This window comes from Anolis carolinensis, chromosome 3 (assembly GCF_035594765.1).
Source record: "Anolis carolinensis isolate JA03-04 chromosome 3, rAnoCar3.1.pri, whole genome shotgun sequence".
Lineage (NCBI taxonomy): Eukaryota > Metazoa > Chordata > Lepidosauria > Squamata > Dactyloidae > Anolis > Anolis carolinensis.
Genome location: NC_085843.1, coordinates 21,742,176 through 21,767,975, shown reverse-complemented (window position 1 = coordinate 21,767,975; position 25,800 = coordinate 21,742,176). Strand labels below are relative to the sequence as shown.

General features: G+C 38.1%; 1 protein-coding gene across 6 annotated transcripts in view; it reads right to left on the bottom strand.

The window, feature by feature from the left end:
* Window positions 1–25,800, bottom strand: part of cntn5 (contactin 5) — an 870,111-nt gene that overhangs the window by 96,759 nt on the left and 747,552 nt on the right. For 4 of the 6 annotated variants that reach the window (XM_062977117.1, XM_062977120.1, XM_008108071.2 and 1 more), the window contains 2 exons: window positions 9,980–10,107; window positions 3,557–3,732 (listed from right to left, as the gene is read on the bottom strand). In XM_062977117.1, coding sequence (XP_062833187.1) covers window positions 3,557–3,732; window positions 9,980–10,107 — 304 coding nt within the window. The remainder of the gene's footprint in view (window positions 1–3,556; window positions 3,733–9,979; window positions 10,108–25,800) is intronic. The other 2 variants (XM_062977119.1, XM_062977121.1) reach the window with 1 other exon arrangement.

The following is a 25,800-nucleotide window of genomic DNA, read 5'->3' as shown; positions in this document are numbered from 1 at the left end:
TCAGTGCATCCATTCCTTTGTTTTCATTGCAGAATTTGAGATGTTCTCAGGTATTTCACAGCCCATCTTATTCACAGAGACCCAGAAGATGGATGATGTGATGAATCATTGTATTTCACTTCAGCAAGGTGCCATCTTGGGGATACAAAGTTTGCAACTTGTCTAGCACGACAACGCTTATTAGCCATGAAATATAGGGTATTCAAGAAGATTAATGTTTTTGATATAAAGCCACTGATAGTTAAGGGGTAAGACCAAAATCGCACCACATTTTCCTCACCCTCTGAGAATAATTTAGATTTAATGTGTGTTTTGTTGTTAAAGAAAAATAAAAATGTCATATATACAGTGACTGTCTGGTTTTATTGCCTTATTTATAATTTTAAAATTGTAGCTGACACACTATGTGGGAGTTTGTAGCAATTGAATCTTAATGTGCTTCTCAGGAAAGCAAATGTGTATTCAATCTACATATCTAAAAGGCAGAGTGAACTGGAAGGAATCATAGATTTCCAGGTGGAGAAAAGGAGAGGAATCAAACATAATATTGTGGAATGTGGTTGTTCCAATGGATAGAGTAGGAATGCTTTTAGGTGGGTCTGTCCAACTTGTGGTCAAGATAGGCAGCCACATACCACTAGCTTTATGTTACAATCTGGTAGGTGCTCAAATCCTGTTTCATCTGTTTCATTTGTGGTTTTGTACCATTTTGTCCAAAAAACACATTTTTTTTCAGACCTTGGATGGAAAAACCCATTCGTATAGATGCACATTTCCATCAGCGGCAGACAGAAACAGAAATGGGGCCATACAAATGGAACAAACAGAAATGGTAAGTAATTTTATACAAATGCACAACCAAAGTAGGCACTAGTAAAGATCTAGTTTGGGCTCTGTTCCCAGGAATACAAAAACAGAAAAGTCAAGAGTCAAAATTCTCTTAGGGATATCCACACTCATAAGTGTCCCTTGCGCTTGCAGATATCCTTTCTTGTTTGCCATGGAGGATGGAAATCCCTCCCTCCTTCCACTGCTTCTAACAACCCATCCCATCCTGCCAATTTACTATAAAGCCCGTGACGTCACCTCTTATACCAGGCATGGGCAAACTTCAGCCCTCCAGGGGTTTGGGATTTTGACTCTTAAAATTCCTAACAGCCGGTAAGCTGGCTAGTATTTCTGGGGATTGATGTCCAAAACACCTGGAAGGGGGGGGGGTGAATCCCTGCCCCCCTTCCCCTTTGGCTATAGCCCTTTATTTATGTTACAAGTCAATTAGCCTGGAACCCCAGGTCTCAGTGGTGGCCAGGGGAGCTTTTGCACAATTAAAACTTGTGTGATAGTTGCGCCTGTACCTTGAGAAGCCAGACTTGGACACAGTGGTCCACACTCTCTTTACATCTCAAATAGACTACTGCAATGTACTCTATGTGGGGTTGCCTTTGAAGACTGTTTGGAAGCTGCCAGTAGTCCAGCAGGTGGCAGCCAGTTTCCTTACTGGAGCAGCATACAGGGAGCATACAACTCTCCTGCTGCGTCAGCTCCACTGGCTGCCAGTCTGCTACCGAGCACAATTCAAAGTGCTGGCTTTTGTCTATAAATCCCTAAACAGATTGGGTTCAGCTTATTTTTCCGAACATATCTCCCTTTATGAACCAGTTGAAGCATTAAGATCAGCTGGGGAGGTCCTGCTCTCGGTCCCATCACCTTTACAGGTGTGATTGGCAGAGATGAGAGACAGGACCTTCTCAGCTGTGGAACTCCCTTCCCAGTGAGATTAGATAGGCCTCCTCCTTCCTGGTGTTCAGAAAAAAACTCAAAACCTGGCTATGCAAGCAGGCGCTCAGAGAGTGATAGCATTACTGAAACAGCTAAATGATAACAAAAACTGGTACAATGTTTAAACATTTCATGTTTATGGTATGATGTCATTTGTATAATTTTATAGTTTTAATTTATATTTATTTGTTACTGATGTAGTTATGTTATCTATTGCTTTATATGTATGTTCGGCATTGAATTTTTGCCATTTGATATATTGTACACCGCTCTGAGTCCCACCAGCAATAAATTAATAAATAAACAAATAAAATTTAATATAGTCATGTGTTCTACTTCTGTTTGAGGGATCCTCCATTGAGGTCCAAACGTGGTTCAGAGATACAGAGCACTAACACAGACTTTGAAGTTATTCATTAATAGTTTAGCTCATGTTATTCAAATGTGTGTTCTCTTAGTCCTCTTTTTGTGTGATGCTGAAGTGGCTACCTTAGGGTCAATTTATATTGGCACATGATTCTATACTGGCATATGGATCTATATCTGGCAATGTTATGTTATAACATGAACTGACCTTGGAACAAAATGATCAGTAGTCAACTTCAGGATGGTAAAAAAAAAAATGAATTCCACTAGGAATTCCTGCAACTCTAGTTCAAGTGTGGGTGCGCATATATGTGTGTCCACAGACAAATAGACAGATAGATACATCGATAGGAACTTTAGTAATGCCAACCAAATACATGGATAAAAGCTAGATTATTTCAAAACCTATATGAGCCTGCATATTATCCATGTAACATGCATATATTATACATTAGACTTGGATCTAATAGTGAGTCCCAAGTGGGATACAGCTATTAAACCAATTATATTTGCTTATGTGCAGATCCATTATTCAATGATTGATTTAGATCCTCTAGTTGAAACTGAACAATCTGTTCTCAGCTACTGCATATTATATGTACATGTAACATATATGTTTATTATGTATATATATTATGCATAATATGCATATTTATTATTCATACAGTTTGCTAAGTATTTACTCACATACATGATGTATAGTTGAATCTAGAAGTAATTAATTACTAATACATTCCCATGTATAATTCATTTTTCCCAATTAAAAATTGCATTACAATATGGCTTCTGTATACAAGGGATGACCTCGTTCTAAAATAGTGGAGGAAGAATGTCACATCATGAGACTGTTTCATATTGGGTCTTGCACTTTTGTGGTGTTGAAGTGACAATGATATGAGTTTGAGGTAAATATATTTTGTACCACAGATCAGTTTCTGTTAGCATTCCATTTTTTCCATAAAATCTATAAAAGCAACTATGATAACTACTCTTTCAAGAACTGAGAAAGCAAAGTGTTACTTAAAATGTAAGCATAATTGCAGCTAACTGTTTCGGAGCCAACTGGAACTATAGCCAATTCATTTGTAAAGTAACTTTCAACCTCTGAGTGCAATCTCATTATCTTTTGTGAAGGTATGGTCTTCATTCTCACTAGACTCATGAATGTCTCATCAGCAGACATAATATAAGATTCATGACTATTTCCTTCTGACAAAAGCAAATATTCCATGCTTCAATTAACTCAAATGAGATACTTTATTCTGTGAGCTAACATTTCTCTCTCCTTTTCTTTCCTTGACTGTAATTACATTTCTTTCAGCCCTGTTTAAACTTTGGCAGCAAAGCAAAGCCTTCTCTGGCAAACAGCTTTCTATTAGATATTTCATTGAAAATGGATTTTGGTGCTTACTACCCGGATGCTTTCAAAATGCCCTCCTTCTTTCTCAAAATCAATGGGCTGCCCGTTCAGAGTCCAGTGGAAAATGACATCTAGGCTGGGGTCATGGAGGGCTTTGCAGCTGAGGACGATGCTTTCTCCCACTGTGAGCTCAGTCCTCTTCGGGGACAAGTCTATTCTGGTGGGCTCTAGAATGACAAAAGGAATCACTGATTACCATTTTAACGTAACAGTCACCTTGCACATTCAGTTGTCATAAATGATGCTCACTCTTTCTGTTATTCCAAAAAGTATATAAAAAAGGGTTTGGAATATACATAGAACTTTATATTAAGGCATGATGAACTCTTTTGGCTTCTTCTCTCTTCTCAAGTCTTTTAATTAAGGCAGAAGAATTAATGATGAGGTAGATGACGATATTTTCAATGTAGTTCTCTTGTTACCTTAGAATGATATCTTAGGTTTTTGAAATCATTTTAGCTATTGTATATGCTCATATATAAGTCAACCACATGTATACATTAAAGACAATTTTTGGGGTTAAAATTATGGATTTTGATAAGATTGATAGATAAGTTGAGGGTCATTCTGCAGGAACAGCTCTTGGAGAGCCAGCCATGCCTGGTCTCTGCTATCATTTTCTCACCCAGGTATTCAAAAAGGCCAGAATTGGTGGTGTTGCAGAAAGTTTAGAGGAGCTTGTGCTTCTTTCAGGTGAGTGGTTCTCAACTCCAGATATTTTGGCCTTCAACTCCCAGACATCCTAACAGCTGGTAAACTGGCCGGGATTTCTGGGAGTTTTAGGCCAAAACACCTGGGAACCCACAGGTTGAGAACCACTGTTTTAGGTTCTCCTGTGGTGGATTAAGCCCTCCTTTTTTACCACTCAACTCAGAGAAATGTGTGGTTTCTTTTTAGTAAGAATTAAGGTACAGTACTTACATTGATCTATAGATACATTGACCCAAGGTTTGGAGGGTTAATTTTTGAACTAAAATTTCTAGACTTATACGTGAGTGTATACGATGTATTTTCCTTGTATTAGATTTTTTGTAAGTTTCTTTGAACTTTGTTGAGCTGGGAGAATGGCTGGATACAAATTAAACAAATAAACTAAATAAGTTTGTGATCCTTCAGGTATTGTTGGATTGCAGCAAAATTTCTTATCATTGGGTGCTATAATAATAATAATAATAATAATAATAATAATAATAATAATAATAATAATAGCCTATCAACCCTCTAAGGTGATGTACAACTGACAGACACACATTAGAAACAATGGCTGGAATTTTGTATTGTGGTTACTAGGCTTGATCGATCCACGAAAAATTTGATTCTAAACTCGTTTCAAAACTAGAGGGGGGCAGCTTTTCGTTTCTGATGGTATTTCCGAATTTGGCCCCCCAAAAAATTCGAAATTAACGAAAATTCGTTATTTTCTAAATTAATTCGTTAATGGCGGACGCGCATGCGCAATTCCCAAAAACAGCACAGAGGGAGAGGACTTTACAGGACTCTCCCACCCTCATTTTTTGAGTGATCTTCTTCCAACTTGGTACAGTGGTAGAACACATTTAACACTGATAGCTCACCAAAATTTGGAACGTTTCCCTTATCCTCTGATTTTTGGCGAATTTTCATAGCTTTTATAATAAACCATTTTTTAATAATTGCAGAAATCTGTTCCTGGTTTGAAAGTCTTATTTCCTGTTAAATTGGGTTGTCTTTACTGTGAAAGTCATTGTTCTACTTCAGAAACTTTGTTTTTGTGGCTGAAACTTTGTTAAATTGGTGTGTGTGTGATATATACTGTGTATATATATAATATATATAGTCCCTGCATAATGTGTGTGTGTGTGTGTGTGTGTGTGTGTGTGTATAGGTAAAGGTAAAGGTATCCCTTGACGTTAAGTTCAGTCATGTCTGACTGGGGTTGGTGCTCATCTCCATTTCTAAGCCCAAGAGCCAGTGTTGTCCATAGACACCTCCAAGGTCATGTGGCCGGCATGACTACATGGAGTGCCATTACCTTCCCGCCAGAGCGGTACCTATTGATCTACTCACATTGGCATGTTTTCAAGCTGCTAGGTTGGCAGAAGCTGGAGCTAACAGCGGGCACTCACTCTGCTCCCGGGATTTGAACCTGGGACCTTTCGGTCTGCAAGTTCAGCAGCTCAGTGCTTTAACACACTTCGCCATCGGGGCTCATGTATATATAATATACCTACACATACACACAATGTGGAGAATATGTGGAAAGGTAGATAGATAAGTTGGGAGCCACAGCGAAGGCACCTTCCTGGGAGCAAGGTCTAATAATAATAATAATAATAATAATAATAATAATAATAATAATAATAATAATAAAAAATCCCTTACAATATCCAAGATGGCTCACTGCTACAGAATCTTGGGAGGTTTAGTTTGATATGGTACCATTATTGGCAGAGAAAGCTAAGCTGTAGGAGTTGAAATCCAATCATTTATCCTCCCTATAGAATCAATTTTATATGCATTTTTAGCTACAGAAAAGCTAAAATCAGGACAGTAAAAGAACAACACCCAGAAAATGGGAATTCCAGACAGGAAACAATCAGGGCCAGCTAATACCTCCCAACAAAGGATTCCCCCAGGTAGGAAGCAGCCAGGCTTTGAAGCTGCAAGGCTATTCAATGCTAATCAAGGTGACCAATTGCAACATTCACACTTGCCTCCCACAGACAAGAGTTCTTTCTCCCACCCTGGACCTTCCACAGATTATTATTATTATTGCTAATTGAGAGACCATGAAGGCCAGTCATATAGAAAAGGAGGGTGACTTTGTTTTTGCCGTCCTTTTTCCCTTGGCGCCTGGCCAATGGCCTTTTCAACCGGTACCGTGGACTTCATCTCCCAGAATCCCTGGTCTTTGAACCATCCACGAGGGTTTCTGGGAGTTGGAGTCCCGAACGCCATCCATTGGCATTGCTGGAAACCGCTTGGGTCTTCAACTCCCAGAATTCATAGCCATTGAAGAAGCTTGCAAGCGTTTCTGGGAGTTGGAGTCCAGAATGTTTTGCTGGCTGAGGTCGGAGCACAGCCACAGAGGGTGGTTTTCCTCTGTCGCCATCCTGCTGCCTTGGGCTTCCGAGCGGCTGCCCTTTGCAGGAGGGAAAGGTGGAGGAAGGGTTTGGCTGGGCCTGCTGCCTGAGAAGGGAGGCGAGGCCTAGCCAGGCGCCAAGCACTGGCCTCACATAGGACGCCGTCCCAGGAAAGAGATGCCCTCCCGGGAAGGGGCGAGGAGGTAGCGGAGGAGGGCGGGTGTACATGGATATGGAGATGTGTGTGTGTGTGTGCGTGTGTATGTATGTCGGCTGTTGGGGAAGGGCGGAAATTGAGGCCTGGATGTGCAGCGGCCGCCTGGAGCCTCCGCGGCCTTTCCGGCTGCCGGGGAAGGCGGCAAAGTGTATGGGTCCGTGGGGGGCACCTGGAGGCCCGCAGAGAGTAGCCACCTTTCGGGTGGCTTTTTTTTTTTTTGCAAAAGCTTTTTTTTCCTAACGAAAAAAACGACGACATAACGAAAAACGGCCTCTCGCGATTCGAAACCACGATATCCAGATGTGTGGACAACCAATGCTTCAAAATTGCTTCAAAACAAACGAAAATAACGAATTAATAACGGTTAACAGGAAAAACGAATTATTTGAGCAAGCCTAGTGGTTACGGATTCACAACTCCTTCAGATTCAGAACCTTGAAGGAGATCCAGATCCATAACTCCTTCAAATTCAGTAAGACTACTGAAAGAACACATAAATGCCCCCTTCATACCACTTGAACATCAAACAGCCAGATGGGTTGGATGATGACTACTCAGTTGCCATTTGGTGTACAAGGAGAAGGATGTTACTCCTCCCTTCCTCCCAGTGATTGAAGCTTTGACATTCAGAAGCAGGGCCTCTCTTCCAATTTCTTGTCATAGCTTCATCCACTGGCAAAATGGAGTTGGAAACATTGCCAACCTTGTACCCATTTGGCAACTAAATTCTTTTCAAAGCGAGTTCCACAGTTGGAGGCCTTCTAGAGTGAAGGTGATCCATAAAAATGGTTCAAAAGTACTTACAAAACTAGAAGCCACTGGTGCTTCATTTCTAAAGTGTTTCTAAAGTTTCAGTGGTGAAAAATTTGGAACTCTAGCGAGACTAATGAAGTTTCATTACTATTTCATTAATGGCAATTGCGCATGACATTACTGTAATGATTACTACTATTGGGAAAACTTTAGGGTCCTCTATCTCCCTCAGTTTTAAAGCTATTGTGGTGAAGGTTGCCTCAATGGTAGAACACATTTTCCACTGCTAGCTCACCAAATTTCAGAATGTTTGATTCATCCATGGATTTTTGGTAAATTTTCAAAGTTTTTACAAAAAACATTTTTAATAATAAAGAAAATTTGTTCCTGGTTTGAAAGTGTTATTTCCTGTTTTAAACTGTGTTAAATTGTTGGAGACTCAACAAAGGAAAATGTGCTATAGGGTGATGTCCCTTGCGCAAAGACAAAGTTTTTGCAGTATGATAAACTTTTGCCATGTTTTTATGACAGACCCAATTAGGAACTGCCATTTATAATCCAGGTACAGAAATTATAGTACAGACACCATCAAGAGACAGAGATTGCCTAACTTATTAGAGAGATCAGTCACAGTCCTCCTCTTTGCAGATTCCGTGGGAGGGAGAAATATCTCTCTCCTCTATCTTGATTTGTGCTTTCTGATGTAGTCTGGGAAATGTAGTTTAGGGCAGGCCTTACTTCCCAAACCACATTTCCACATGTGCATAATTAAATTACTATAATTTGGAAACTTCAGGGGCTCCTATCTCCCTCATTTTTAATGCTGTTGGAGTGAAACTTGCTACCATGGTAGAACACATTTACCACTCTTTGTCTGTCAAGTTTCATAACATTTTGCTTATCCATGGAGTTTTGTGGAATTTTCAATGTTTTTAAAAACAAGATTTAAAAAACTATAAAAGCTAGCTCCTTGAATTTTCTATCCAATGACATATAATAACAGGGGATCATTCCCTCCAACTTTCAGAAATCCTTATACATCTACTGATTTTAGGGATTTTAAAAAAGTTTTGATAATATAAACAGACTGTTTACAACTTCCTCTCTCCTCTTCTGATCGGTGAATTCCCATTCTGATGATAATGGGAAATGTAGTTTAGGGCAGAGCCTTTTGAATTATTTGGCACAGGGCTGATCCCCTTTCCAAACTACATTTCCCAAGTTCTGTGCTGTTCCCAAAATGCAACACTTCCTGTCTTCACATGAGAAGCAAGCCATGAACTCTTCAAGTGGAGAAACCATGGGAAGAGGAATGGCAAAGGAGTCAGGTATGATAGCTTTATGTTTTCTTTTACAAGTAGCAGCTTGCTTTCTTGCCTTGCACTGAATGAAATGGACTGGAAGCATGTTGAGCTTTACAAAACACTAACAAAAAAGTATGGGGGTCAGCTTCGATTCTTAAGTTTTTGAAATGGGCTATGCTAACGCTTCAAAAAGACTTTAGACTTATAAAACTTACGATTACTTCTGATTTCCGATTTTGTACCATTCATTTGCACACCTCCAATATATATCCACCTGTCAATCCTCACGGGGTGGTGGGATTTGTTACAAGACTTATGCTGATGATCTTAGATTTCATATGTGAGGAGGTTGTCTTTTAGAAATCCCAGCTTGAAGCCATTCAGGGCTTTATATTTTGAAGTTCATTGCAGAATGGAGTAATCATCAGTGCCTCTTTAGAAATATTTCTTCCTCTAAAGAGACACTGATGTTTACTCCATTCTGCAATGTACATCCCTCCACACCCTCCCCTGTTAAATACCAAGAAAATACTGGGCTATGTTTTCAATGTGCTTTTAGGATTGTATTATAATTCTGTATGATTGCACTTTATATCAGGGATGGGTAATGTGTACCCCATGGCCTTCAGGACTATTTTCTGCCTTCACAGCCCCCCAGGGATCCAATGTTTGTGCTCCTTTAATGCCCATTGGAGGGCATGGAAATACAATATTTGTGTCTCCCTAGGTCATTTCCACTTACCACTGTTATTAAAAGAGGTATTCCCTGGGAGTGAAATGGTCTCTTGGGAAGCTAAATGCAGACCCATAGCTTTCTACAGCTACCCACCTCTATTTATATTGTTGTTTTTTAAATTATGTTGATGATAGCCTTTGGTTTTCTTTCACAAGTCTCATTGAGAGTACTTATTCATGGGAAGGGATATATACATTGAATATATGAAGGAATACATATTTTCATGTTGACTTTAAAAAACCCACAGATTGATGCAGAACTAAGACAAACTGAATTTTTGACTTTTTTCAAAGATGTAACAGTTAAAGAAAGTTAAATATACAAATCCCAGCCTAGTCTTACCTTTAACAAACACAGAAGCTGTTATCTCTGCTGAACCAAAAACATTTTCTCCTCGGCAGACATATTTTCCTTCATCAGATTTGGTGGCATTCAGGATCCGTAGGCTCCCATCTGGAAGAACAGTTATCCTGAAAATTAGAAAAAAGGTTTTTATCCCGAAAGAACATATACAGAATCATTGCAAATGCAAAAATTCCTGCAGGTCATCTTTTCAGCCTTGGAAATAGATTTATGGAGGTCTGCCCAAATTCCTGAACAAAGATGTCATGATACTAGTTGAATTTTCAATTCTTTTAAATATAGCTGATATATGATCATTTATTCCCTTTCTTCCTGTAATAAAAAAAATCCGAACTCTCCAAGCAAGTGGATTTATCTTCTAAAACCTACAAAAGGTAGAAGTCCAAATGAGTTTTCAGATGAAAACGGCAACTTTATCATAAGAAGTTGTTTTAATATTAAGCCTCAGTGATTCCACTGGAATCTAACAAAGACCTTTAAATCAAATCTAAAAATAAACGAATAAATACATGAAGTAAACACAGATGAGGAAGAAGAAATTACTTGTAAATAGCCAAAACATGATGCCATGTGGTATGAAGATGAAAATTGGTTCTACCTACAAATTCATATAATTTTCATTTCTTATAGTTCTGCACCACATTATGAAGCCAGAGGCACCAATAACCAACTCTAAAATATAAGAAAATTTCTGAAATGCAGGGTTATTCCTAATAACATAACTTCTGTAAAAAAAAGTCTCTCTTCCACTACTCCAATGTGCAGTATATTTAGTTATTATTTATCTTATTTCTTTATCACATTTACATGTTGCTTTTCTCCTTGTATGGAACCCAAGGCAACTCATAAACAATAAAATAAAATTAAGTAAACTTTTTTACAATAAAGGAAAAATGCAATTGAAAAATTGGCATTTTTAAAATCATAAATCGAGCAACATGCGTGTATGTGTGTGTGTGTACATATACATTCTCTCTCTCTCTCTCTCTCTCTCTCTCTATATATATATATATATATATATCCACACACACACACACACACACACACACATCTATCTATATCTATATATCTATAGTTATCTATATCTATATATCTATAGCTATCTATATCTATATATCTGGAGTTACACTGAAAAATGTACCTGTTCTGGTTTACGAACAAGTTCAGCTTAAGAACAAACCTACAGAATCTATCTTGTTGGTAACATGGGGACTGCCGTACTTACTAAAATTTCACTGTGTGCATCTGCACTGTTTGATGTTTCTAGTTTGGGGATGCACCAGCAATATTTCGCATGAAAGGCTAAAGACCTTGAAAAATTCCATAGAATTGAGCCACACCAATTAAAATGTTATTAAACTGCATTAATTCTACAGTATAAACACTATGTATTTCACTATGGGCTGAATCCTGTTGTTAGTCCCAAATAGAGTAGACCCATTGAATCAGTGCATTTGCCTACATGTTCACCTATCTTTCAATAGCAGAGCAGGATCTGGTGCCTTTTAAGGTATTTCGGTAGCTATTGAAGTAAACATAAATACACTTTTGTTATTGTGTGCAGTTTATAAGACTTATTGGTTGCAGGGAGTCTAATTGTCATAACAAATGTGCCACCATTCACTTGAAATGTAAATTTGGTTCCTGTTCTGAGCAATTTATTGAATCCGCTAAATAGGTGTGTAAGAAAATCCAGGGGCATGGGAAGGTCAAACAGGTTTTATGCTGTGTGTGATATGAGGAGAGCGAGAAATGGATCACAAGAATGCTATCTGTTGACAACCAAGTCTATTCCACCTAATCATGGTTCATACATTTCCATGTTAGGTTCCATTATGGTATCTTACAATAATTTAACATAAGGGTTATAAATGTATGATTGACTGTTGCTACCCTCAAAGCTGTTACAGGATCAAAACTGGGAGGGAGACCTATAGCTCAATGGAAAAAGAACACATGCTTTGCATGCATAAAGTGGCAAGTGCAATCTCCATTTTAACAATCTGAGGAGCGGTGCTAGGAAATACTTATGCAGGATGATTGTCTTGAATTGACTGAGAGTCTGACACTGAATAAAGCAGCTTCATGTTCTTATGTGAGGCTGATGAGGGTGCCATCTATATATCTTACAATGAATTGGGTGGAAGAAATAGGACTTTATTGCACAGAGCAGGCAAATCAGCACTCAAGCTGGTGATGGTGCCTATCACACATCCTGCTGCTGATCTGCCTTCTCTTAGTGAGTAACCCATTCCCTGCTATTGACAAGAAAAAAACCATCAATAATTCACTATCTCACAATATTCTTGTCACCTATCTTGTGAGATTAGTGTATCCTGCTTCTATTATAATAATATAATAATAATTTTATTTTTATACCCCGCCCCATCTCCATCAATGTTGGCAAGAAAGTGGCATAAGGTAGAGAGATTCTCCTCTCTCACTCTTTTATTTACAGTATTTATATTCCGCACTTCTCACCCCGAAGGGGACTCGGCGGATTACAATGAACACATATATGGCAAACATTCAATGCCAACAGACAAACAACATACATTAGACAGACTCAGAGGAGTTGTTGCTTCACCATCCAGTGGTGGCTGTACTTCCGCATTCCTTTCCTCGTGTTTTACTGGCAGTTTTATGGTGTTGTAAATTAGCCTCCCGCATAAAGCGTCCCTAAATTTCCCTAATTGACAGGTGCAACTGTCTTTCGTGGCTGCATAGGTCAACAGCAAGCCGGGGCTATTAATGGTCGGAGGCTTAACCCGAACCGGGCTTCGAACTCATAACCTCTCGGTCAGTAGTGATTTATAGCAGCTGGTTACTGCTGCCACAGCCCGGCCCCTTTCCCCTCTTTTCCCTCTCCCTCACTATTCTCAAGCTTTGTGTTTTATTTTTTAAATGTTTTCCAGTTATATTTTTCTTTTATTTTGTTAACCATTGACAATACCGAGAAAGAAATTCCAAGCAGTGAGAGTGCAGGAAGGTGGGGCTATAACAGTATGCAGAAGTATGATTGTGTGACCATGGTCTGGTAATTTAGTGCACTAATAAAGAGAGGTGCTATGTTGAAGATGCACATTCTAGTATGAATTCACTCTCTATGATAATGGGTATGCTTTAGAATAGCATCTTCATGTGACAAAGTCAATACTCCTTTCCTCTCTACGTTGTAGTTATGAGTTATCGGTGACTTGATGAGCTATGACTTACACTGTCAAATAGATTCCAAAGATGCAGGCAGTAGCATTGCTAACATATTAGGGCCTCATCTACACTGCCATATTAATGCAGTTTCAAACTGTAATAATTTGCGGTCTAGTTGGGGCTTAGGTCTCAGGTTTTTGTTTCTGTTCATTGCAAACTATGCCATAAGCAAGCATGAAGGGTGGATGGTGGTTATTATTATAGTTCAACCTGCATTCTGGTCCTACAAATTGAAGTCATAACTAATAAAGCTCCATTGAGCTCAACAGGACCTGCTTCCAAGGAAACACATATCAGATCAGCCTGCTAATCTCTTGCATATATGCCGGGGTTATTTTAAAACTGACCTTGATTCTCACAGATGAGAAATTCAAATAATAAGGAAGGAATTAATAAAACAGATTTTTTTTTACAGGAAAGCAGGGAATAGGGAGGAATATCTAATAAAAGACTTTCTATCAATCCCAAACCAGCAAGTATCTTACCAAGGGGAAGGGGAAAATAGTAGCTTCAACAGATCTATTTCTCATTTCCTCTTTTTTTCAGCTGACATCATCACTGGGGGTATGAAATTGGTTTGTGCTGAATGCTGGCCAGAGGGACTTTTGAGATGCAAAGCCGGTAGAGAAGCTACATTGACTCATTTGCCCTGTGGCCTTTTCCAGTGTTCAGATCTGAGCAATCTGTCATTTCACATTAGCCTAGATACGGAACCTGTCAATATTCTTTAATGTAGATTATATGGAATGAAGACAAGTATTTGTAAATAGCTTAAACCTTTATTTCTCCTTGAATGTCTCATGAGCTCTCCATCTCTATCATAATAGACATTTAAGCTTCTAAATCTCAGAGGAGCTAGAACTGAGTTATTGCTTCACTGGCACTTCTTGGGTATCCAAGATACCAACCAACAAATGTATGAATTATTGATAGACCTACCTTGTATGGAGTTCTCCCTGCAACCCCCAATATTGCTGACCTAATTATAAGAAACTTGATTGTGGTTAAATCCCACAGCTCAAAACAAAATTGCTAGGATCTCCCATAGGATGAAATGATTTTTCTCATCCCCGTATTTAGAATAGATTATTTCCTAATGCTTCAGTGTAGAGCATAAGGTTACTGGCATACTAAAAAGTAAAATCTTAAGATCCATCATTATAGCACCATAAATCCATTTCCCGCTTTCAGCCAAATGAAGGTATTTTCTCCTCTTAAAATTTCAGGGTTTCATGTCTTTGAATGTGATCTGTTTTAAATCCACACAGAAAGTGTGGGATAATTGAGTCATTATGAGTTTTGAACAGCCGTCTGGAAGGCTTCTTTTTCATTATCAGAAAAAAAATCTTACATTGCTTCCCACTAAAATATGAGTGTCCAACCTGAAGAATGGGTGCTGATAATGTCACATCTGCGACCTACTACAGTACGCGCAGGAAAACCTAAGCCTTTGGCTATGAAATAAAATTAGGTTGATATTCCTGACAATCTTTTCCAAGCTGTATCTCCTGTCTCCCTTCCTGATCGACTCAAGTAGATACCACCACATCAAGGTTGTCCTCTTCCATATCACACCATTATAGCATTATGATGATACTTCAGTTGCCATGGCTTCATTCTATAGAAATCTGAGGTATGAAGTCCCATGGGATATTTAGAACTTTGTGTTGGATAGCTTTAGTAATTTGTCAAACTACATGCTCCATGATTCCATAGATTAAAGCTGAATATTTATAGTAAAATGAGGGACAGTGGGGGAAATAATGAGGCAACAGAGGGAACTGTCATGTTCTGTTCTCTACAATCAGGGTCTGTACTCTATCTTCCCATGGCATTTCCCCATCTGTCCCCACTTTCTCTTTGGCATATCTTGCCTTGTTCAATGAGGTGGGTGTACATTCTGGGCTCCTCTGACAAAGCTGCAGACATGAAGCCCCACGGAATCTTGCTAGAAATAATCCTGCATCATATGATGGGCTCCGTGGAACTCTGTGCCAGTAGCAAGAGAAGTGGGGAGAAGACGCTTCTCTCACTGCATCTGATGAGGTCCATAGAGACCAATGGCTCATGTACAAGAGCACTGAATTAAAAAAGCGGATTTAGTGCTACTTGGAAAAATGGTTACATGGGAAAATCCAAATGATATGGTTTTTGAACTTCTTTCTAAATTCTGGCCCAGTACAATTTCTATTAACTTTATAGCACATTCTAATGCATGAACATGTGAAAGCTGATGGAATATTTAATATTTATTTCCCTGGAAATCGATTTCTACATTGTTCATTAGGTTCTGAGAACAATAGATTTAGGACCAAATGCTCATTATCCTTCCATATTTGCAAATCTCTCCTACATGAATGACACAGGAGAGAATTTGTTCAGTCCCAGATCAAAAGAACAGAACACACATACAATCTACACATACAAACCACGGGGTAGTTGTTTCTCCATTTTCCCAGTTGATACACTGGAATGTAAAACATTTAGCTGGTTTAAAGCATTAAATTAATTAGAATGTTGAATAACAGACTAACGAGCCTTCAACTCATGCCATCTCAGAATCAAACAAAATGGAAATCTGAGACATGATTAACAAAGGTGTAAATGTGGGAATTGCATTAAAACAGTGTAGAGCATTTCAGTTGAAATAATATTCTTCCAATCCCTCTTCAAACATTTGCTTAGCTTTCCATTCTTGCTGCATGTGCTAAAACTGCCATTTCTGCCCCCCCCTTTTTTTCAAAGATGTTTTTGGACCTCCACAAATCTTGGTCTTTCCTCAAAATTGCTGATTACCTCCCAACTGATTTATACATAGATGGTGCCATTTTGGTCTTAAAATTCCATCCTAGATTCTGCACACTGAAATTAGGGGAAATGGTAATAGTTGTAGGCATCTATGTACCATTTTCTAGGGAATAATGTCAGAACAGGGATGGTTTCCAATAGGCACTTGTTGGTCATCATGGGATACATAGAATCATAGTATCATAAAGCTGGAAGATACCACAAGGGCCATCCATACAGGAATAAACAACCAGAGCACTCCTGATAGATCTCCTTCCAGCATCTGCTTAAAAATCTACAGAAAAGGAGACTCCACCACACTCCAAGGCAGCATTTTCCAGTGGCGGACAGCTCTGACCATCAAAAAGTTCTTCCAAATGTTTAGGATAAATCTCATTTCCTGCAATTTGACTCCATTGCTCTGTGACCTAGTTTCCTCGATATAATATCCTTTCAGGTATTTAAGCATGGCCATCATGTCCCCTCTCAACCTTTTTTTCTTCTAGCTAAAGATACCCAGTTCCATAAGCCATGTCGGATAATGTATGAGATAGGGCACTGATGGGTAAAATGTGATCCTCTAGATCAGTGATCCCCAGATATTTAGGCCTTCAACTCCCAGAAAACCCAACAGCTGGTAAATTGGCTGGGATTTCTGGGAGTTGTAGGCCAAAATACCTGGGGACACACATGTTGAGAACCACTGCTCTAGATGTTTTGGACTGCAACTCCCAGTAGTCAGCATAGCCACTGGTTTAAGAATGCTGAAATTGGCTGTTTTTGTGCTGTTTTGTTTTTGATAGAAGTAGACACTTCATAGAGTGAAATTTAATACACCTTATTGAGTGCTGTGGAAATGTATACCTGTGGACTGGACTCAGACAATTGTCAATCTGAAGGGGAAACTCTGCTTCAGCTGTAATATCATTAACCTTGAGAAGTACATAATGAGGACAGGAATAACGTCTGTATTTTCCTGTGAAGCACAACAGATTTTAATTTGGGTGAATGCAGCAAGAATTTTGTTAGCATTAAAGTTGCTAATTGACTATTTACATGGAAAGTTTCCCTCTGCTTGGGGCAACAACGGTTGAGTTAAATCATTTTTATTATTAAAATGAGCCTTGTAACGTTGTCCACTCAGGTGAAACCTATGCTGTTGCATGGTTATTTGATTTAGAGTTATGCTGTCTGAATATTAACTACAGGTAGCATTGTCAGTCTCTTGCTTGGCAGAATATTCCTTTTGTCTAGATGGCAGTATCACAACTCCCAGTAATTAGCTTGCACTGATGACAGGCAGAGGTGCCACTGAAATATTGCCCAAAGCAAAATTTGAAGTGAATCTGGGCATTCTTAATCAGCTGACATATTAGCCAAATTTCACGGGAAGCTTGGAGGGCCTAGGGCTTAGCATATTTAAAATATATAGGCATTTTTAGTTAAAAAATTTCCTCTGGCTGTATGAATCAATGTATATTTCTCCAAAATCTGTGATTTATAAGGTTAATGTTGTTACCTGGATGGTTGTGAAAGATGCTAGGAAGAAAATCCACTCAACTGAAATGTGGTGCGGGAAAGAAGTTTCTATGGAGCCCATGGCCTTTTTAAAAGTTCACAGCTTGGAAAATTTAAAATAGAATTAGAAGTTAAAACTTGTCTATATATAAACAACAGCTATAGACAATTCAGAACATTATTAAATACTCTTTCCCTGAGAGCCATCAGTCCTCCAAGACAAAGAAAAAAAATCTTCATGTGCATATAGAAGGATAGCAAGGATCGTATCAGTCTAAAGCTTCAGAATGTGAAAGCAGTTACTAATAAGGTCTTCACCTCTACTTTCACCAGAAATATGTGTGTGGGTGATGAGACAGAAAGAAGGGCATTCCCAGAAGATCTCAAAACACATCCAAGCTCATAAAGGGGGAAATGGTCCTTCAGAAAACTGGACCTGAGCCGTACAGAGATTTACTGAAATCATAGCAAATAAACAGGAATGAGTGCTCTGCAGTAAATGTATGTTTGAGAAACTACAGGAAAACAATGAATATAAAAGAATACCTTAGATCTGAGAATCAAATCTGTCTTGTCTCTTACAAAATTTACAGCATTAAAAAAATTAGAAACACCCCATTTATCTCTAATTTTTCACTATCCCTTTAGCTAAAGCTTACCATGGAAGCTAATTTTCCAAGAGGATTAACTCAACCTAATTCAGACCTGTATACATCAATGTGCATTCATAAAGAGATAAGATGCATTCAATACCTGATTTTGAGATTAAATTTACAGGGATCCTGGGAAGGCAGCTAAGTGTCCAATACTACACACACTTCTCCCCAGCTTGTACCATGTCCAACACAATACAATGATGCCAATAATTACATTTTAGGACATCATTGGACCACAGAATAAGGGACACAGCTATTAACCAAGTAAGAGAAAAATATACTTTTGCACTCAAAATGCTATAACTTCCATGACCATCAAGACATGAAAGAACATTTGGTATTACTTTTTTGCCCTTCATTCAGGCTACAGAGATGCCCAACAAGGAAACAACCACAAACATGCTTACTCTATGACTTGGTGTATGGTGATGTCTCTCCTGACCTCTGCTAGAATGGTGCCTCTGCTGCCTCCATCTATGAAATACAATCTGGAGACCTCCCAGGAACAAATTTAAAATAAAGAAATTCTGAAGATAGTTCAAGAATGAGAGCGAAAGTCAAACATCTTTCCCAAACTTGCAGGCTCATCTACACAGTCACCTAAATCTGGGGCCAGCCCAGAACACTGCTGCTTTGGACTGGTCCCAGATTCTGAGGCGCTCTGCCCATGAACCATCCACTCTAGTTGAACCCAGTTTGGCCCTGCTAAATGGTGAGAATTATCTGAGTTGTCCTTTGTCACCATGCTAGCTGGACAAAGAGCTCTAAAAAGTTCTGACTTGGCAATGGCCAGGAGCTCGCTAGAGCTCTATGGCTGTCTGCTGCAGGGACAAAGGACAGACCTGAGTAACTTCAATTCCCTTTTCCCTGTGCTGTGAAGCTCAGGTAAAAGGGAATGGGCAGCACTTACTCATTGGAACAATGGACTCGTTCAAATTAGAACTAGTCCAGTTGTTCACACCAACTCCAAAGTGCAAGGCTGCTCTGGAGTTTTGCTGACAACAGTGTAGACAGGCCCATAGTAGAGACAGGTCCATAGAAGCAAAATCTTAGCATTGTAGAGTAAGAAATCATCTCAAAGGTCATTTAGTCTGACCACATGCTGAGACAGGAAATCCAGAATTAAAAGAGAAACCAAGAATTAGAGAAATCTGAATGAAACCCTAAAGGAGAATCTTCCAAATATACCAAAATATAGCAAGAAGTCAATGGAATCCAACATCTGAGTCAATACAAACGTTTGCTGGGTTTCTTGCCAAGGAAAGTCCTCAACTGTGATGATTTTCTATATGAAGAGTTTTTCTTTTTCAAACACTGAATAAATAATTTTGATTTTTTTTCATCCCTGGTCCCAAGTTAATGATTAATAGTTTTCTGGTCATGATTATTATAGATTTTGTTTTGTTGTCATTGACTTAAATAACTTAAAGATTGATTAGATTGCCAATAATTCACATTCATTTGATTTTAAAAATAATGTTCTCACTTTTTCATTTATCATCCTTTCTCAGTATAAGGATAAATGTTGGGTTTATAACAAGCGTTAGACCAACCAATTAAATGAATCATGTCAGCATCCAATGACTAACAATTTGATCTGCATTCTCTTGCTCTTGTCATTGCTGGTCCTGCCCTCTTTCCAATCCCTACTCTACCCCCTTTGATATTCAAGGCACAGGTTAATAATCAGTTCCTTCTCTGTTTAATGTTTTATGAGGGAGTTATAAATAAGTACTTCAAATTATATTGCAGAATCACTATCTTCCTCATGTTTCCTATAATGTCCACTTTAACCTTGAGCATTTAGACACCTTGAAAAAGAGGGAGTGAGTGAAAAGCTATACTGTCGATCCCATGGCACATTTTCCAGCTTGTGAAAATGCTTCAGTCTGTCAAAAGCAAATAAAAGAAAACAAAAGGATTAGGTCAATAATATATTAGAATCTTATTAGACCCCTGACACTTTTAAAAAAAAAAATCTGTAGTAATAATTTAGAATTCTGAAAATGGATTGAGTTATCATGTGTTATGATTGGTAAAATGGCTAAGGCAACATCCATCTCCTTTTGCTAACACTACACGGTAAATTATGGGTCTGCAACAGGGGGAAGGCAGTTAAAAAGACAGATGTGTCCTTTCCTGAGAACTTTATTACTGTTAATATTAGGAGGTGAAAAGGGCATTAGTTCCTGTGGGCAAGCTATCTATTGATAAGAAAGTCTCTGGACCTTGTAAGGTACAGTTTGCTGTGCGGTGGCTCTTGCACTTTCATGATAACTGCAGAAGTTCTGAGGGTTAGGCTTAATAACAGTTTCTCTAGGAATTGCCTCCCTTTTGCTGAAAGTGGCATATCCTGTAGCAACATTATTGAACAAAGAAGAGAGAGGTGAATACCTCTCAAAATGTATTCACGTTTGTGTGTGCCTTCAAGCTGCCTATCAACCTTGGCAACCCCTCGAATTTCATAGGGTTTTTAGGTCAAGAATACTCAAAGATAGCTTTGTCAGTTCCATCCTCTGAAATTCAGACCCAGATGCAATTTACAGCTTGAGAATCATACACTTCCAGGCTTGCAATGCATTCCATAGAGACAGAAAAATGCATCCATTTTTAACATTTTCACGAACATAGCTTATTCAGTAGAATCATAGAATCATAGAATAATAGAGTTGGAAAAGACCACATAGGCCATCTAGTCCAACTCCCTGCCATGCAGGAAAAGCAAGGAAGGTATTGGTAATTTGGGTATATGGAAATTCTTTGGTGAGAAAGGATAAAATGATTTTGAACAGTTTTGTGTTTTAGTGTTTGTTTTTCATATATATATACATACATATATTGAACGCTATATCTGTAGAAGTCCCATTACACACAATGGCTTAATAAAATGGTGCCTCTTATTTAAAACTGCAAAATTAAGGTTAGCTTTTTGGATTAAAAAATCATTGGCAGTTTCCCATCCAAGTACAATCCAGGGAGGAACCTCCTTAGTTTCCGAGATTAGAAGACTCTGATGTCTTTAGACTCAAATCTTCAAAAAATAAGGTGCATTAGGCTTTCCATACCCATGGATGCTGTAACCATCCATTGCTTGAAGTTTATTTTAAATAAGTTCAAAAAGTAAACCTTGACTTTGCAATTTTATATATGGGAAACCATTTTAACTATGCCATTGTATATAATCAGATTTGAGCATCCAGTGAGGTCCTGGAACCACACCTCAGCCGATACCAAGGGGCCACTTTATAACATTTCAAGGCAAACAGTATTTTCTAAATGTAGTAGAAAGGCTGCAGATCTACTTTTTAATGTAGTATTTTTGTTCAAAACAGTACCTCTGGTACAAATTACTGGGGAAAAGAATGTTCATGCTTTAAAAAAAAGTAAAACAAAAAACTGCTTAAAACCCAATTATTCTTCCCCTTCTCCCCTCTGAATTCCCAAATACCCAGATTACCAAAGGCTTTCACTGAATAAACCATGTTTGTGCAAATGTGAGCAATGTGTGCATTTTTCTTTCTTAGTGAATGCTTTATGTCCCTATGGAATGCATAAGAAGCTTGGAAAAGTACAGCTTTCTGGCTGGAAATTGTATCTGGGTCTCCATTTGCTTCTTGGAGGTTCGTATTAGGTAAATTCACAAACAAACAAATACATTTCTTGGCTATGAGCATTCCTTCCCATCACTATTTCCAACCTCACAAAATCTTCTTGTGAAGAATAGTATCAGGTAGAGATGAGAATTATGCATCCCTCCAGAAATTGTTGGACTTTAGCTCCCAGTTTTCCTCACCGTTAGTTATGCAGATGGGAGTTGAAGCCCAGCAAAACATACATATGCTTTGACTGCATGAATAATTTCCTACAGAAGCAGTACTTTTCTATCATTTTGGGTGGAACTAGGATTGTTTTAAAACTTTAGATGCCTAGATGATCAAATCTTGGGAACCACTGTTTAATAGTGCAACATAGACTTGATCATAAAGTTATCCTGGAGGAACTACAAATGTCTAGATAATTATTCTCTTTAGAGATCTCTAGATCCTTTGGCACAACTCTATGGTCAAACTCTGAAAGAAGTTGACCACAGAATCATGCTGGGGGACCTAGAGATTCCAAGGCAGAACATATTAATCAAATCCGCGAATAACCTGCAAAAGTGAAACCCACAAATGTGGACGGCTGACTATATGGATTTATAATATCTCCTTATGGATCTCTACATATTTCTTTGACAGATACAGCTAAAGCTTGAAACCAAATCAAGCCTTTGGTCAAGAGCATAGTGCAATAATACAGGTATATTTGTACAACGATCATGGAATGGCTTAGATTATGTCTCTCGGACAGCGTGATTTTAATTGACTGTTAGGTTTTAATGTTATAGTTTAACTTTAATTTTGTAAAAATTTTAATATGTTGGATATGTGTTTTATATGTACCTTTGGGGTTGAGAAAGGCAGGCTACAAATGTGGCAAATAATTAAATAAATGAATAAGTTATTTGTTTGGGCTATAGTTCCCAAAATCTTTGCCTCTGACCATGTTGGCTACAGAATGCTGAGAGTAGGTCTCCAAATAATACCTTTGCCAATGCTCTGGATTGGACAGGACTGATTTTCTATTTTTAGGAGCTCACTGTAACGCCATAAGACATAGTGGACATAAGATTACCATTTCTATCAAAGCTGTATTTGTTGTCACATCTAGCTATGCCTATAAAACCACAGAAAGATATAAAACTTGCTCATATCACCCATCCTCTGTCTTTCCTAGTCGCTTTCTTTATGACTAAAGTTTAACTTGATATTAAAAGGTGCCAGACTCATAAATCAGTATTTATGATAATCACTGTGCTATTATCATACCTTTCAGACACTCAAATAAATACTGCAATATCTAAGGGAAAATAATACACAGAGAGACCTGCCTGCCCTCACATTGTCACAATGCAGCTTGTGATACTGAAGGTCAGTTGCATATAAAGAGAGTTTGATCTTGGCCACAAAGGATATTTAATAGCACAGTAAACTGACTTTAAAGAGCCTACAAAATGCAATGTGTATCACACTGCAATAAATACATTTTGATTTTTAAGAGAGAAACTAACCCGAAACAATTTTCAGGATGACAGTATTGGTGTGAATATATGTTTTATGTCCTTGCAATGCTATTTTCATGGATTTGGGGAGACAGCATACATTTGTAACATATCTTAAAAATAGAACACATTCCCTCCAACATTTCAAATGTAAATACCAAGAAATGTATGGCCACATAATATCAAAGTTGGGGCAAGACGGCAAAGTTATTATGGTGGGGGAAGACATAAAACCAGGAAGGTTACAGCAGTGTGCTCTTGCCTGAACTTACTGCAAAGGGCAACTATACATCCCTCCTCTCTTCTCGCTTCTGCTGAATTGAGTGAAAACTACTTTTGCACCTTGAATTTAGTTTGCACCAACTGAAGTAAGCTGAGCATGAAGGATGAAACTGGGAGGAGACGAGAGAAGCTGGAACTTTTTAAAAAGGAGACTACTGTACTTTTCAAAACTCCTTGCTAGAACTGAGAGAGTTGGAGGTTACAAAAACAAAGTGGAAGCATATATTGTGATTACAGGTCTTCTAGAATATATAAAACATAGTATTGGTCTTTCACAAAATACATTTCTGTAAGTTCGTTTTGATTAGATTATGAGTAGTGTATTATATCACATCTCCCAAGTGCCATACATCAGCTGGGATAGCCACAGTTAACCCTTTGCATTCTTTTAAAAGCAACTTTTAAAACTTTTATTGAGAAAACTGAACATAAAATACAATCTACAAAATCAACAAAATCAACAAATAAACTAACAACATTGTAACACATTAATACAGTGTACGATACCTAATCTGGTTTCCAAAAATAGTGTCTAATTCAACCAAATGCAGCATTCCATATAAGTGTATGAGTGTTTGGGCTTGTCTTCCTGAATCTGTTGATTGACATAGCAAATAAAACATCTCCATTCATGATTTCTGACTAAGTGTTGGAAAGTTGACAATGAAGACATTGAAATAGTTCACGATTTTCTATACCTTGGCCCAGCCTTTAATCAAAATGGAGACTGAAGTCAAGAAATCAGAAGAATACTGAGATGTGGATGAGCAGCTATGAAGGAATGAGAAAAGATCCTGAAATGTAAAGATATATCACTGCATACTAAAGTTAGAATGGTTCATGTCATCATATTTACCTTTATTATTCATGATTGTGAAAGCTGGATGGTGAGGAAAGCTAAGTCGAGATAATAGTGCTTAAAAAGAGTTCTATAGATAGCATGGACGGCTGCATCCTAGTGCAAATCAGGCTTGAATTATCCCTAGAAGCAAAGATGACAGAACTGAGACTGTTGTACTTTGCCCATATCATGAGAAGACCTGATTCATTAGAAAAGATGATCATGCCTGGTAAGGTAGACAGCAGTAAGAAAGAGGATGACCACTTTCCAGATGGACAGATTTGATCACACAAGCCACACCTTGAGTCTGCAAGACCTGAGCAGAGTTGTTGATGATAGGATGACTTGTAGGTCTCTCATTCATTGGGTTGCCATAGCTTGTAGTTGACTTGATGGAAGTTAACAACAGTAGAATGTCCTAATTCCTCCCTCTTGGCCATTGCCTAGTTTGCTTTTTTGATATTATTTGCCACCACTGGAAATGTCTACTGAGGATATCAGCAACACTTCTGCTTCCTCTTTTTTTTCCTCACTGATAATCATGCCAATGTATTCTTCCGATCATCGTAAGAAGAGAAGAGGATGATGAATGTAGCAGTGATATGAGAAAGATTAGTGGCTCTCAAATTGAATGTATGCATCAGAATATTTCCCAGAATCACCATCAAAATTCAAGTTCATGATCACTAAATCTATGCAAAGGATGGGAATATTCTAATCCTTTATGAAAAAGGGATCTCCACATTGTCAGGAAACCACATTTAGAAAAAATTGGATGCAGTGAGATTCTCCACCATCAGGATGACTTTTGACCAAAAGTTACTTGTGGTTGAAAAATATTAGATGTTTTTGCAGGTTTGCATAGAAAAATTGGATACTTCACATAGAAAACTTGTTTTTGCTGAGAAGTTGAGTTTGTATATACAGGAAATGTACTTTTTATATGAATTATAATACTTTTAAGTGCAAAAAGTACTGTGGGTTCAAAGAATGCTACTTTTTTTGAAGAAAAATGTGGGGTGCAGAGTTTATTTGTTTTTCTGCACAGAAAAAAAGTCCAAACCTGGGACAGTTTTCAAGAAGGTCCAAACCTTCTTGAAAACTGTTCATTTATCCAAACCTGAGAAAAAAAGTTTGCCTTATTCCTTTATGCTAGCAAAAGGAAATAATTACAAATACATGCACATATTCTATGCAAAGTGATTCCTGAACACGGTAAAGATGAGAGTACTGCCTCATCAAAATATCAGATATATCAAGTCACCGGGATATAAAATGTGTTCTGTTTTAAAAGAGGGATATAAACAAAATAAAAATGTTTATGAGATGAGGAAACTTCTAATATCTACTTCTGTGAAGTAAAGTTTTTTATCTTCAACAGAAACCCACATGATCCATAGTTTTG